This window comes from Lepidochelys kempii, chromosome 2 (genome assembly GCF_965140285.1).
Source record: "Lepidochelys kempii isolate rLepKem1 chromosome 2, rLepKem1.hap1, whole genome shotgun sequence".
NCBI classification, from domain to species: Eukaryota; Metazoa; Chordata; order Testudines; family Cheloniidae; genus Lepidochelys; species Lepidochelys kempii.
In genome coordinates this window covers 122,025,388-122,040,959 of record NC_136381.1, presented here as the reverse complement: position 1 = coordinate 122,040,959, position 15,572 = coordinate 122,025,388, and the positions used below count along the sequence as shown (strand labels likewise).

Here is a 15,572-nt window from a genome sequence, read left to right as displayed (position 1 = left end):
ACAGTGACTCCATAGTTAAGATTGCATTAAGCTTTTGCATTTAACTGGACTTTAAAAGCCTTTCTCTTGGTCAGAATGAATATTTTAATCCAACAGTGTAATGTAATAGTTCTGAAGTTTCTGACCTTTTCAAGGTCTGCTTTGGAGTTTCAATTTCTTACTAACATAAATATATTCAAAAAATCTCCATTTTTAAACTTTGGGTTGGTGTCACTTTATTTCCTGCATGGATTCATTTCACATTTACTAAGGTACCACACAGCAGCCCCATCTGCAGTACAGATGTATCCATATTTTAAATGATTTGATATCTTTTATAGATCTCTCCCCCCCCACCCGCCATAGCTGGGAACTATGCCAAGTTTTGCCAGAGAATTTCTAGAGCTTTGCAAGAGAGTTCCTCTAGCCAACAGCTGTATATTGGCTGTACAAATTACTTCAGGGACAAGTCTCCCTCTCTTCCTTCCCTTTGCCATGTTCCATTTTCCTACCAGACCAGGAGAAGGAAGCTGAATGGAGATGGGGAGTTGGAGCTGAAGTTGTCTTTCAGGAAGATCCATTAGCTCCTGTCCTTAGGGCACTTTCCCTTGCCAGTGAATCACCTGTAATTCACTGTCAGGGAGACTTGGTCTTACAAACCAGAGAAGGTGCATGAGAGCAGTATTAGATGGCAGTGGAAAAATGGTGGTGGTGGGGAATGGAAACATGGGGAGTGGAACAGTTTTATGGGTAGGTTCACAGAGGCTACCTACATGGCAAAAGTCCCAAAGTGATGAAAATCTACCTCTGACAAAGGCCAGCAGGAGAAATAAGTGTGGGAGGGTCCTGATCAGAGGTATTTTGGTAGGAGTTTTCATGGATTTTTGATTCTGGCATTCATAAAGTTACAGATGGTGAGGTTTATCTTCTAGACGCTGAACAGCGTTCCTTGATGAAATGTGAAATATCAAATTGCGTAATAGTTATTATATATGTTGTTAGTAGTGTATGTTGTTAAAAGGTTCCCATTAATTTTGAAAAAGAAAAGGAGGACTTGTGGCACCTTAGAGACTAACCAATTTATTTGAGCATAAGCTTTCGTGAGCTACAGCTCACTTCATCGGGTGCATACTGTATACATTCCACAGTATGCATCCGATGAAGTGAGCTGTAGCTCATGAAAGCTTATGCTCAAATAAATTGGTTAGTCTCTAAGGTGCCACAAGTCCTCCTTTTTTTTTTTTGCGAATACAGACTAACACGGCTGTTACTCTGAAACCTGTCATTAATTTTGAAATCATACTAAATTTCACAATCTTAATGATAGTTGCTAGGAAGGATTTTAACCCTATCAGAAAAGTAATTAAACTATTTTAAATTATGCCTGTGGTGGTACTAATACATTTCAGATAATAGATCAATAGATCAATAATGTAAATTACCTTTAATAATTCAGGAAAAAAAGGAGACTACTTCAATATTTATTAATGGGCAACTAACATTTTTCAGTTGCATGTTTAAAGAAAATCATACGTTTATTTATACTTAAAACAAATTGAATGATTTTACTGCAACAATAATAAAATGTTCATCTACCCTTTAGTTATTTTTGTATACAGACAATAACTGCACAGGAGCAGTTTCATTTGAAAAAAACAATCATACACAGTGGCAAATTAGATTGTGAAATCTGCAGCCTCTTCACAAACTTCTTACAGAAGGAAGAGGCTCACAGAAGAAGGGTGTGACAATAGTTCTTGGAGGTCTTCCATCCATAAGACATTAAGATATTTTTCATGAACATCTTTGTATTAATCCCATGGTCTATGTCAGATGCTCCTCCATCCAACACTTATGGTGTCTATATTCTGTGGGTTGTTGTGCTTTTTTGTCTGAGTCCTTAGCTCATAAGGGCTTGATGCTTCAAGGTTCTGGCTTCAGTGGAAGTTGCCAGGAGCTCAGAACCTCACAGGATTGAGCCCCTGGGTGACAAGACAGTGGAGGGTGGGGGGGGAGGGGAGAGGTAATGTCTGTATCTTATGTGCACATACCCTTTTTGGTCGTACTATAAATTCCCCCCTCTTCTCCAAATAGACATAAGAAGATACTGGAGTTGCATGTTGTATTAGATTATGAAAACTGAGAAGCACTATAACGGATTTCTTCTGTTGATTGTGATAAGAAAGTATTTTTATAGCAAAGCTCATTTTGCGGATTGATTACTCATTCTTTTTAATGATGATGTATACACTTGATAGGTTGTCTTATATTGGAAAAAAGTCAAGCTGCAGAGCTGAGTCTGATCCAAAAATAGTTTTGAATGATCTATTGTCCTAGGCGGAAGAATTAAACCTGTACATCTCTCTGACTTAGCACAGTTGTGCCTGTCTCCAGATTTTCAAAAGACTTCAGCAGCCACAACTCCCATTTAGGCAACTAAGTGAAATGGTGAAATTGTCAAGAGCTCCTCACACAGCAGCCCTCATTGTTTTCATGGGTGGGTGCTGACCATTTTAGAAAAGCTGACCCTGACTATGTACATAAAATGAGAAGACTGTCTGAGGTCATAAGTTAGACAAGTGTTGTTAGGTCTCTCCTCAACAATAAAGGTAATTCTTATATCTGACCTCTACCATACTGGGTCTTCTAAATGCACAAATATATTTGATTATCAGAAATATTGGTTTATAGATGAGTTCACTTAATGCTAAAGCATTTTTTTCTACTGGCATACTTAGCTATGGCACATCATGAAAATGGCAATGCTTGCTTCTCTGTGTTGTCCATTTTTATTATGTTTTGACAGAATTTGTGATATGAATATGTTTGTCCTGCAGTCTTTGACTCATACTATTTAATTTGATTGGTCAACGTGACAAACAGATATGGTGTTCTGGGAATGAAAAGAAAGCTTTTTCGTATGTGGTACTGAGCTCATGGACTGCTTTTCTTTGGATGAGATTAAGAAAAAATAGTGAGTTCTTTCACTAACTTTTGAGTTGGGGTGGCAGTTGAAGGATGTCATGACAGAAACACATTTGCTTCTTAATATTTGTTAATTTTGTTTTTGTGTTTGGAAGGAGAAAAAACAAGATATGTTAATGAAGCAATGTTGACAACTATTAATTCATAGAAGTGTGAAGTCTTTCATGCATCTCACTGCCATGAATGTGTGTCATTCTGTGCAGTCTTCACCACTAAAGAATGCTGGAAAATGCCAGTTATAACCAAAGACAACTATAATTTGGACAACAAGCAGCTGCAAGAATTAAAACGAGACATCAGATAGTTCTTTTATAAGGCTTCCTCAGAAAAAAGTGAAATTTCTTTTAATTCTTTCAAGACCATTTTAAATAACAATTGACAATGTTTCAGCTTCCGTTTTTTTTAAAAAAATATGCCACAATAAAAAAAAAGAAAATAAAAAGGAATAAAAGATTTTCAAAATCTTTTCCTTCCACTAACATTTCCTGTTGTTGTGATGAAATTTTAAACAGATTGATATAGAAAAGACAGTAGTTATGCAAATATTTAGGAAAGTTTGAGGTTAAAGATCATCCAAGAACTAAGTGAGAAAATAGAAATATCTTGGTGAGTGAGGGGAGGAATGTGTACACACTTACACGGCATGTTCCTTTTCCCTAATATCTACATCAGTTTGTCATGGATGTTGATGCTGGTCCAACTGCAGCATTAACTCTGCCAACTTAACCTGCAGGGAGATTTAAGGCTATCTGCTGCATGGTGGAGGAGCCAGTGGCAGCCACAGGGGTAGGGTGGAGCTGGCAAGTAGCCAGAAGGGGCATCTGTTCTGTAATTGTGACCAGGGATTCATAGGGGCTGGGATCAGCCTTGATGTTCCTCTAGTTAGAAAACCCCAGTCATGGTCAATCTTTGCTAAAAACAGGAGAGATTTGAGTAGACCTAGAATTTCCCTAGCTGCTGTTAGAACACACACAGCTAGCTATTAGAGCTATTTTGTGACCGTAAATATTTCCGTTACCGCATACGAAAATAAAGGATCTGCCCCTGCTCCTACTGAGGTCAATGGGAGTTGTGCAATAGAATTCAGTGGGAACAGGCCCCAAGTTTGTGATATGTCTTAAGAAAAAAATGGAACTTTTTTCTGGACCACAGGTACTACCCCAAATATTCTCAGAGGTGGCCCCCCAAATTATTCTTTCCTTTCCATGTTTCAGGGATTTCCTTTGTGATTGGTCTGTCTCATTTTCCTCTTGACAGAAACACCAGGCTTGTGACCTAGACCGACAACTGGCGCTGGTGACTCAGTTTAACTGGCATCAGTGCTTCCAGTCTGTGGATGAAGATTGATTTAAATTAGAGAGAGAGGTTACACTGGGTTTTGTTTTACGTTTTAAGCAATGATATCTTAAGTGATCAGATAAGGTGTTGGGCTTGATACAAAAAACCTATACAGATAACACAAATGTTACTTAAGGGTCAAAAGGAGTTAAAAGTAAGTACATTTGTTTAAAATGAATCTGTGCCTAACGCTCACCCATGTTTTAAAGTATAAAATACAAGAACCATTTTTCTTAGAGCTGCTTGTCAGAGAAGCATTTGTGTTAACAGAGGTTGAATTTCAAAATGAGAGACATGCTTGTAGAATTTACATATTACTTTAGAGAAATAACAGCTGCTTTTGTGAGTGCAAAAAACCTGGAGCATTTAAGGGAGGGGGGGAATGGGGAACTGTTGTGAAAGTAATGAGAAGAGGATCCAAACACCTCACCTGCTTTATCCCTAGGTGTAGAGGGAATTCAAAATTAGACTCCAGATGGCGAACAAACTCTGAACCATGTGAGCTTCCAGCCAATATCCCTCGGCAACGTTAATTTACAGCCTAATGAGTGAGCACCTTGGTTTTCTGCCAGTCCTAGCTAAAAGCACATTATACGAGGACTCTAACATAGTCAGCAATCCGTTCCAGGCCAGAACTTGGGCCACATATTTGTGAGGTGAAATTAGACAGCACAGCCTGTTAGCTGGCTGGGAGAGACAAACAGATTTGTCTGTGTTCAGAGTCCTCAGTGAAAAGATTCCCCATATATTGTGAAAAAGCTCTGTCCTTGCCTCCGTGGGTCCTGTGTTTCCTAGCGGATTTTGCTAGCCTCAGAGGATCACTGTGACCCTCCACGTAACCCTTCTCTCTCTAGAGACGAGGGTCACAGTCTACTGAGCCATTTTCATCATAAGCCAGCGAGGGAGGTGAGGAGAAGTTATCCTTCCTTGCACAGTCTTTGTTGTCTCCCAGTCTTAGTGATTAATCAGGGGGCAAAGGTGGTGGTGGTGGGGAGCCCGGGTACTCCAGCCCAGGGACCCTAATAGTATCAGCTATGGTAGCTGACCTTTTAGAAACATGACATGTACAATTCTCTGTGCTATTTCCCCCACAGCAGCCCTCACTTCCTCAAGCTCCACTTCACCCTTACCTCAGGGCCTCCTTCCATGTGCCTGATATGGTGTTACTACTCAGCCTCTCCAACAGCACAACTTCCTCCCACAGCTGCTGACATGCACACCCACCTGACTAACTGGGAGGCTTTTAACTAGTTTCAGCCAGTCCCTGATTGGCTTCAGGTGTCCCAATCAACCTAGCATTCTCCCTGCCTTCTGGAAAGTTCTTAATTGGCCCCAGGTGCCTTGATTGACCAGGAGCAGCTTCCATTTCACTTAACCTGGTACCAGGGATTTGTTTAGCCTGGAGCTAATATATCTATCTCACACTACTTTTCTATAGCCATCTGGCCTTGCCCCGTCACAGTATTCATTACAGCCAGGTACTGTCCCTTCTCCACTGGCTGTCGGGACTACAGATACCAGCATCTGTGTTTTATAAAAATTGGTTTGCCACAATTGTCATTCAGGTTATTTAGAGGGTTTTGCATTATTAGATTCAGGTGCTGGGTTGCTTCTTTGTTGGATGAAAGACTAATCAGGGTGTGGCTAACAGCTGAACAAATCAGAAAACATTAGAAAACCCTCTGAAAGAGTGTGTTTAACTGTAATGAATGTGGCTTTCCTTATTACAGTGCAAGGTACAAAAGTTGTCACAGTGGGCTTCTATATATATTATTAGATATGGAGTTTTAGCAGGGATCAATGATACATTTTCAAGGAAGGATAATTCATATTTCCTTGTCAGATATAAAAATTATCTTGGTCTGTAATTAGATCTTCAGACTCCCCCTGAACCCTGCCATTTTTTTTCCAGATTGCCCAAATATCACACGAAAACTTGACTTCATCCTGAGAGATTTTCATCACCTCGACAGCCTGATAATTTTAGGATTTTTATCAAAATTTTATTCAGATTCCCAAGGCCGGTGCCACATTCTGCTTCTCAGTCCTCCAGGGTTCTGTGCACTCGTGTGGGGGTGGTGACTGCTGAGTGCATTCTACTGCCACAGATGTCACTAGGTGTTTGCAGGCACACACCACCTTTAAGTGTGAGCCCTTATGGAGACCAGCAAGCTTTTTATGTTAAGATATTGGTGAGGTATTTTTAATTGTTCAGGTAATGGTCAGTGTTTACATTTTTGTGGGTTTTTTTTTTTATGGATTGTTTTGCATTATTACTGCAGTGGGAACTATGTAGCTTTTTAATTTGATTAGCAGGGAGGGAGGACACACACACGCACACACTCTTCCTTTTTTAAGAGGGCCATTTTATATCTGCTTTTACTATCGACTTCTTCCACTCAGGTGTATCAATCAGCTCATTGACAACGATGATCAGATGTTCAAAGAGTTAATTTGATCTTTGTTGTCTACCCAGCTTGCTAAACGAACTTCTTTCACTTGTCTTATCAGTAAGTAGGGTGACAAGATACCAAGTGTGAAAAATTGGGAGAGGGAGGTAATAGTTGCCTGTATCAGACAAAGCCCCAAATATCGGGAGGTCTGATCACCCTACCAGTAAGGCTAGGTAACACCTTTCTAGAAGAAATTCTTGCTAGCATGTAAAGGTGGAATTCACTCCTGTGAAGAAGGCCAATACATAGCTCCTCTACCGGCATAATAGTCGCACAGCTGAAGTGCTGTGACTATACCATTATAACCCTGTAGCATAGATGCAGATTATAGCAACAGAAAGGGTTTTTCCTTTACTGTAGGAACTCTGTCTCCCTGAAAATGATGGTAGCTAGGTCCACAGAAACAGCCTTCCAGTGACCTAGCTGTTTCTACTCTGGGGGTTATGTTGGCATAGCTACCCTCAGGATGTAGATGTACCATTTAGGGCTTAAATGAGACACAGTGGTACATAACCCTTGTTTTGCTTCTCTGAGCAGGGGTAAATTTCACCCAGTATGATTGTTAGTCTATTGATTTATGAAGGCACAAGTTTAAAGGACAATACAGGGATTTAGCCTTAAGGATCATAACTGTGGGTACTGACAAGGTTAAAAAGCACTTTGGAAAAATGGATGGAAGGAGAAAATCCAGTGAGTCAATGGGTTTGCAATACTCTAGGATCATTACAAACTTTGTTGAGGAGCTGGGTGTAAGGGAGCTGCTCCTTCATGTGCATTCATGGGAAAATTTAGGGGAGGCAAAATTAGAGATCTCTTTTTGTAAATGTAGCTTGTTATTTTCTGTCTAGTCAAGGTTTTTCTGAGGGGACTCTCACCACGGAATCTAGTGCACATTTTGGTTGTCAGGTCTGAAACACATTCTGACTCAAGCCAAACTTACTTCCCCTTCATCTTGTTCTCCTCATCATCTTACTGCACTTCTGCCCAGGTCACTAGTGCCATTACAGATGCTCATCTCTCAACCATTCAGAAAAGAACCAGCGCTTGCACCCAGTGACAAAAGGGAAAGGAGAGTCTGTGGAATGGGCATGCACTGGGATTGTTTACATATATTTTGCCTTGCTTGTGGAGAAACTTACACGATCACCTCTCCACACTTCAGATGTCATTCTAAAAAAGAGGCGCCTCCCTAACTCCCTTCCTACCCTTTTTAGGGCCAATTAAACTAAGCCCTTAAGATGTAAAATATCTCAATATTCATGGGCGCTGATGATAATGGCAGCAAACCTGTAAGAATAACAGAAACATAATCTTTCTTATTCTTAGTGTTGGTTAATCTTGCTATTATAATTTCTCAATGTCTTTGCTGAGCAACTTTTTACTCTAGTATAAATAATCAGTTAGTTACAGCAGACAACTAGATAAATGATAGAGCCAAAATGCAGTCATGGCCTAGGGTTTCCAAAATGTGAGGTGCATCTGCCTCCTATATTTCATAATGTGTTGGCCCATCAAACACTGGATGTTATAGCTTGATGTTTGGGGCCCTTGCAGGAAAATTCTGACAATCCAGACTCTCTAAAATATGACCTTGACCAAACATCCTTCTCTTTTGACAAATTCTGTTCAGTTCTGGTTCTCGATATTGTGCCTATCACCAGGGTACCTTAGCTGCAGTGACTCAGGTTTGGGCTCCAGAAAAGAGAGAATTTGGGTAAAAAATGTAAAGTGTTTGAATGGAAGTTAAATGCCATTGTTTATGAGCTGCCAACACACTTTTTATCATACTTATGGAAAATTCTTATATTTCATTCTTTTTCTAGGAGCAAGTCTTGTCATGTTAATATGCCCAAAAGCAGGATTCTGCTGTTGACAACACTGGATCTTAGCTTGTATGGTCCCATTTTGACATGGCTGTTTTCTAGGTCTCCTCTGGAAGATTCCCAAGCTGCGTGGTACTTGATTTATCTACTTTGGAAGGATGAAACCTGAACTGACTTGCTTGCTGGGACCCAAGCCCATAATTCCAAAAGGTCTAGGTATGATAAAATTAAAGCTCAGATCACCAGGCCATACCCTTTGAATAATCTTATCTAGGGTCCAGTCCTGGAAGCACTTAGACCGCAATTCTGCAATAATCTCTGTCTAGGCAGACACCTGACTTAACAAGGTGCTTGGAGTGGGTGCAGGAGTCCACCTCAGTACTGTCAATCTCAGGTGTTTAAAAATCAGAAGTTGGATCCCCAAAAAGTCAGGACATTGGCTTGAAAAAATCACAAGATTTTTAAAAACACACATTTGAAGTTCTGTTTATTTGCCGTCTGGCTTTGAACCTTTCAGGCTTCTCTCTGCAACCATGAAGGCCAAAAATCCAATTCACATGACTCTGGTATCTAGGGCTTTAGGAAAAAAAACAAATGTTAAGAGATTTGCAATTAAAATCAGGTGAGTTGGCACTGCTTCCACAGAGCTCATTGCAGGATGATGGTTTTATATGCAGCCCAGTGTGTCAACAGAACTATTAAGTAGTAAACTCTAAACTCTAGCATTTACAGGATCACATCGTAAGATGTTTGCCAATAGAGGGAAAAGTAAAATGTTACTAACCATTTAAATTTATAACAAGTAACTCACAGTGTACTTTATTATTTCTTCACAATATTAACTAGACAGACATAGAAAGTTTAATGGCAACATGTAACAGTTTCAACACAAAGAACAATGTAATCATGTTAAACAATAATAAACTGGCAAACTACTTTACCTTACATACATCATCCAAGATAATGCATAAACAATATCTGCTTATATACAATGATGCTGGTGATATTTAAAAGTCAAATATTCAAAAGAAAAACAATGCTATTTAAATAATAAAAATATACATGATTTTTTGTGTGTGATGGGCATTCTTAATGCTCTATAACTTGGTTGTAAAGATTTCACTCCAGGATGAATCTGCATTAACTTTTAGCACAGGAGCACATTTTAAAACCAATTTAGATTAAATTGATTCCTTGTCTGTTATTGCTTAGTTTTGTTTTAAAGATATATAGGAATGCAAAATAAAACTGAATTTTTCTGGTTTCAGAGGATATTTACACAAAATCCAAAAAAAATTAACTTATCATACATGGTATTAGGAGTCATTAACAAATAATGTGAATGAATCCATATGCTATCTTGTTTAAAAAAAAAATTAGAAATCCAGGCTCTTTGCACATGCAACTTCATCACACATTTCATCAACATTTAAAAAGATGTTTTGATATGAAATTAGTGCAGCTGCATGGCCAACCGCATCACCATGCAGAACTCCCACTGAGGTGAATGGGAGGTTTGTGTATGCAAGGACAAGAAGTTTTGGGCCCATAACCTGCACCTTATATCATCCCATATTGACCTTCACACGCAAAAGTCTGTTTCTAAAGGAATTATTCCAGTCTCTAGCTGTGTGCTTTATTAAAGCATCCCATGATTTCACATATCACAACAGGAAACTCAGAAAATATATTAATTGTAATTATGGGTTGATGCACAAACATGTAGATGGTTATGATTGAAATCTACTACTTGGACCATTGTGGCCAAGCTTCTGCATCATACAAGACTGTGTGTACGAACCCCACTCTAATCGTCTTTCAGCCCTCACGATCCCACTTCTCTCTGTAGCTTCAATTACCACAACAGACATGTTGTTCCATTGTCAGAGCCAATGTCTGAACTACCAAGAACTATCCTCTGTTTCTCGTCTAATACTTAGTTTTAGGCTCCTTCCCCTTGTTTTAGAACTCTTATTTACTCTGTACATACAGCCCTTTGTTTTCAGTTTTTATTTTATTTAATTTTCCCTGGGAATTTATCAATGTTTATAAACACAACCGGAAAATCAGTGCAAAGAAACTATTAGTTTTTCTGGGTAAATATCGGGGTTTATTTTGGTGGATGGAAAGATGGGGTAAGGGGGAAAAGTATTCAGTAGATTAATACTTTTTGTAAAGTCCAGGAAATTTTCAGTAAAAATTGGTTAAAACTGAAAACAAAGGGGCTTATCGGTACATTGTGGAACTATAACAAATCTTAGATGATCTTATGAAGTTTTCCTTTGTTTAAAAAAACAAGACTTTTTCTTTATTATTTTATTGAAAAACAAAGCCCAAAAGAATTAAAGGACAAAAAAAAATTGTGGTACAATAAAATCAAATATCTGATCTGGTTTGTAGATGATTGCTGCTAGAATTAACAAGGCTTTACTTAAATACTTTGGGGGGAATTTTTGTAACCTTTTGCTCTGTTTATCTTCACTGCCTAAAATTCTTTTTCTTTTCATCTAGATGAAAGGTGGCCAAATTTCTCAGATGCTTTTATCCTCAGTCATGGAGATATTTCAATGATATATCTCCTCTCAACACTTCTTAACACCTCTTCCCATGTTGTCCCTTAGTTCTCCACAGCCAAGTAACTTTAGAAGTGCAACTATTTAGATTCTTAGCTTCTTTTTATAGATTGCCACCAGGACTGATCGTGGTGAGAGAAGAAGTGATTTTTAACTGAAATGTAGTTTTGGAGCGTGACTGTAAGGCCTTGCATTTTGTAGGGAAAGTTCTGTTTCATACGGTAACAAAGAAAATGGAAGGGACAGGAATCATTGCGAAAGCAAGAGGGTTGAGGGGGAGATTTTTTAAACACGTTCAAGCTTTTATATACATTCAATGTTTCTAGTATGGTGATTAATAATAAATGCATCATCAACTATCCTTACAGCTAATGCAGCCACAATATTGTACAATTCTGCAGTCAGAATTGGAAAGCTCCATTATCTGTTTAATAAAATAACCATTAACAGTTGCCTTGACTTTGTTAACTTATTAACTAATAAGCTGGGAATCCCAGTGAATAGATACAACAGAACACAAATTGGCAGCATCTACATAATCATCTCTGTAATGTGACTACTTCATATTACTTCTAAAGCAGCTTTGAAAAATCTTGCTACTGGAGGACAGTCCAAAACAAACTCTCTCCAAATTATCTTGGTAGTATAGCAGCACAGGAATTTGTATATAGTTACTCTTTTTATATTTTTTGATCATGTAAACCGTCAATAAACAATTCAACATTGAAAAAGTTCAAGGTCAAATCATTCATTATCTCTAATGAGGGTTAATGGGCACAAACTGAAAATGAAGACTAGATTGTGAAATGTGGATTGAAACGTTAGTACAGTGCCAATTCTAGTTCATCTTTGTACCTGGCTTTCCATAAATTAAACCTGCTAGGTGGAAAAACCAAGCCCACATTCAATTCCTAATACCTGGTTCCCTATTCTTTTTAAATATTTTTCGTAAGTGCCTTGCACAAATGCATACAGTTTTGACATTTCAGGTGTGTTTACTCAGCAGAGTTTACAAATGGATCACATTTGCTTTAGAAACATTAGTTCCATTAAATGTTTCTGTAACTTTAAACCCATTTCAAATTTAAAATCCAACGCTCGCTCCATCTTTGCCCATAGAAAATGTAGGTGCCACGGACTAAATAGCAATAAAAATGCTGAGATGCACAAATCTAAAAAAAGCAGCTTTGAAGAAATCCCATCAATTACAGCCTTAACAATGAACATATCACATTCCTAAATTACTGCAGCTATTTTGCATATAATGCCACAAAGTTAGATTATTGAAATCTCAAGGTTGACTCTGCAGTTTTTCATTGTATTGTTTTCACTCTGAAAGTACTTGTATGTTATTCCTGTCCTTTTATCCAGAGCTTTCTAACTTGTCCCTGGATGTACATTTAGCCATAAATTTCATATTTTGACAATTTCATTGTAAAAAAAAATAAAATAAAAACACTTGACTTATAGAGATTTTTAAGGTGGAATTCACAGAAGCCAAAAGCTTGTTAAAGCCCACTTTAAAGTTGTTGACATGTCTAAGATATGTGGTTCCAGGATTTATGCAGTTGTTATAAAGCTGTATATTAAGTATTCTGAATTAATCTTATTTAAACTGCATTTATTGTTCGAGAAGCCGACTCAGTCCGTCCTTTCCCCCTTCTTATTCTCCCCTGAAATGACAATAGGCACCTAAGGAATCTGGATGTCAGTGAGTCTCTGTCCAGCTTGAGGATTAGGACAATTTCTTCATCTTCTTTATTTCTGTAGAAAGTCTTAAGAAATTATTAGCATGAAATACTTTGGGTGTGGGTGTGAGATGGGGGAAAGAATACAGGTCATCTGACTTCTTTGTTATGAAAATGAATGTGATTTTGGTGCCCAGTTTGATAAACAAGTATAGTTCGAGCTAATCTGGAACTCAGATGAGGTCTGTTTCTTGCCAACTAAATTAAACCTTTTTCAACTTTCAGGGATTTAGAGGCCAAACTTAATTGGTTTCAAAACCCTAGAGGAGCTCAGCAAGTAAACAGGATCAGTTGCAGATATGAGCCCACTAAAATGGGACACAAGTCAGGACTCCAGCTGTGCTCTGTAGAGGCAGGCACTTAAAGTCTCATGGTTTGTGTGTGTGTAGCTGTAAAAGACATTTTACTGCTGAGGAAATCATTGAAACAGTCATTTCTTGCATGTTCAAAGGATTTCATTTCATGCGCTCATAAAGTGTATCTGAATTGACATATCGTTTTAAGGTATCAGACGATACTGTTATGATTATGATGTATTGACACAATTTGGTAGCTTAAAAATACTTTCATAAAATATATGCAATCGTATTTCAAATTGTTGTCCTTCCAGGAGACTCCTATAGATGGCTGTCCTTCGAGAAGTTGCTATTCTGACACCAAGTATGTACCATATTGAATTGTATACTAATGTCAGTACTTGCCAGCTGGAAATAATTCTAACTTCACTTCCTCTGACTTTTTTAGGGTCCCATCTCCTTGGATCTGTGAGAAATTGTAAGTAAAATCAATTCAATTACACAGCCTGAAGCAGCCCAAGTAACTGCTCCCCCAAGAGAAAGCAGGTAGGTCTTTGTCAGTATATTTAATCCATCCAGCTGCATTAATTTTTTTTTTTTAAAAGAAGCTCAAGGTATTTGGGACTCATTACAATTCATAACAATATTATGTGATACTCAGATATAAATTGTTAAATGTAAATATCTTTAATAAATAACTTTGTTTCCTGCAATGTAAAAAATAAATGATACCTCCCTTTGGCAGTAATAGCTGATTTATATTTAGCCAGGAACTTCTGCTCATAAAACTAATATCATTGTGCTACTAGAAAAAAACATATTATTTTATTGTCTCGTAAGACTTTTGTAATCCATGGTTAGATGGGTGACTTCACTTATGTCCCAGATAAGCGCCAAGGGTGATGCAAGCTCCCACCAGAGCTAGACTTAGGATAGTCTTCAAAGAGATCCAGGAGAAATCAAACAAAGGTCTCATGTTGCTGCCGTACAATTCCACAAAGGCATCCTGGGTTGGGAGGAAGGGAAATAGGAATGTGAGATTCCAGAGTAATATGATATGCAGACAGGAACAAAAGACATTTATTCATTAAATTCATTAATAATGGTAATAATGATAATAATATAATAATGATAAACACAAATTATTCAGAGAAACTAAGAAAAGCACAAGAGTGAGCTCTTTCATACATGCAGGTAACTCCGGAATCATTTTAGCATACAAACTATGACTACAATTTTAAGTTCTTTAGGTCAGGAATCGTCTTTTTGTACAGCACCTAACACAATGGGCTCCTCGTGCTACTATAATGCAAATAATAATAAATAATAATAAAATAAATCTGAGCATCTTCAGCTCCTATTGATGTTACTGGTATCTGTGGGTGCTCAGAACTTCTGAAAATGAGGCTACTTTTGCGTAGTTTCCTAAATATGGATCTAGGAACCTAACTTTAGGCAGCCAGGTTTCTTTTCAATGAAAAAATGGCTTTTATTTTGTGACCATGCTGAGCTTTACATTTTCTTGTTTTATATGTGTAGTCTCTCACGTGCATAGAAAACTGTTTTACAGACAAGAAAACTAACCTTTTTAATGAAAGGTGTCAAAAACGTCTAGACGCTGGGGGAAAAGATGAAAACTTTCTGAAGTTGTGTGTGAATTATTAATGCAATAAGATTTATGCCATTAAAAGGATTAGTAATCATACTAATAATGCTTTGCACTTACATATTGTCTTTCTTCCAAGGAGCTCAGAGCTCCTTACAAATATTAAGTCTTCTACTATCCCTGCGGGTAGTTAAATGAAGAGAGAGGTGAAAGGACTTTCAAAATGTCTCAAATTAAATTGGTGGTAGAGTTTGGAATAGAGTTGTGGTTCCCAGTTTCCTGTTGTAATTCCTATGCTCTGCTACCAAGATACTGATAGATAGATATAGATATATCAGTGTGTGTGTGTGTGTGTATATGTGTGTGTATATGTGTGTGTGTGTGTATATATATATATATATATATATATATAAATATATATATATATATATATAAAAATATAATATAGCTAACTCCTACCATTGCTTTTATAGGTTTTAGTGGCAGGCTTTCAATTTGTTGTAGAAAATAAACATTCCTTTTTTTCAATTGCACGTTCTGTAAAATGTCTTCGGCCATCTATAATGTTACATTTTATACAAGGCGAATAGCCTCCTAAATTAACTCCTAAAATACACGAGTTCATTCATGAATTACAGCAACAGAGGGGGGAAAAGCCTGAATTACATGAAATAACAATAAACCTTTCAACCATGCTGTGTGTTTTTCATAAGATATGGACATATTATAGTACTTTACGCTGTCCTTTTGTCATCTGATATTACTAGCTAT

General features: G+C 37.7%; 1 protein-coding gene and 1 long non-coding RNA gene across 5 annotated transcripts in view; one reads left to right on the top strand and one right to left on the bottom strand.

Annotated features, from left to right (window-relative positions):
- The window catches only part of LOC140907074 (uncharacterized), a 41,236-nt gene extending 26,578 nt beyond the window's left edge, over nt 1-14,658 (top strand). For both annotated transcript variants that reach the window (XR_012157358.1, XR_012157359.1), the window contains exons 3-5: nt 8,681-8,794; nt 13,510-13,559; nt 13,644-14,658. This is a non-coding gene — a long non-coding RNA (uncharacterized LOC140907074). The remainder of the gene's footprint in view (nt 1-8,680; nt 8,795-13,509; nt 13,560-13,643) is intronic.
- BCL2 (BCL2 apoptosis regulator) overlaps nt 11,070-15,572 on the bottom strand; it is a 127,349-nt gene continuing 122,846 nt past the window's right edge. For 2 of the 3 annotated variants that reach the window (XM_073332218.2, XM_073332217.2), the window contains exon 3: nt 11,070-14,201. In XM_073332218.2, coding sequence (XP_073188319.1) covers nt 14,067-14,201 — 135 coding nt within the window. In that variant the 3' untranslated portion in view covers nt 11,070-14,066. The remainder of the gene's footprint in view (nt 14,202-15,572) is intronic. The other variant, XR_012157357.2, reaches the window with a different exon arrangement.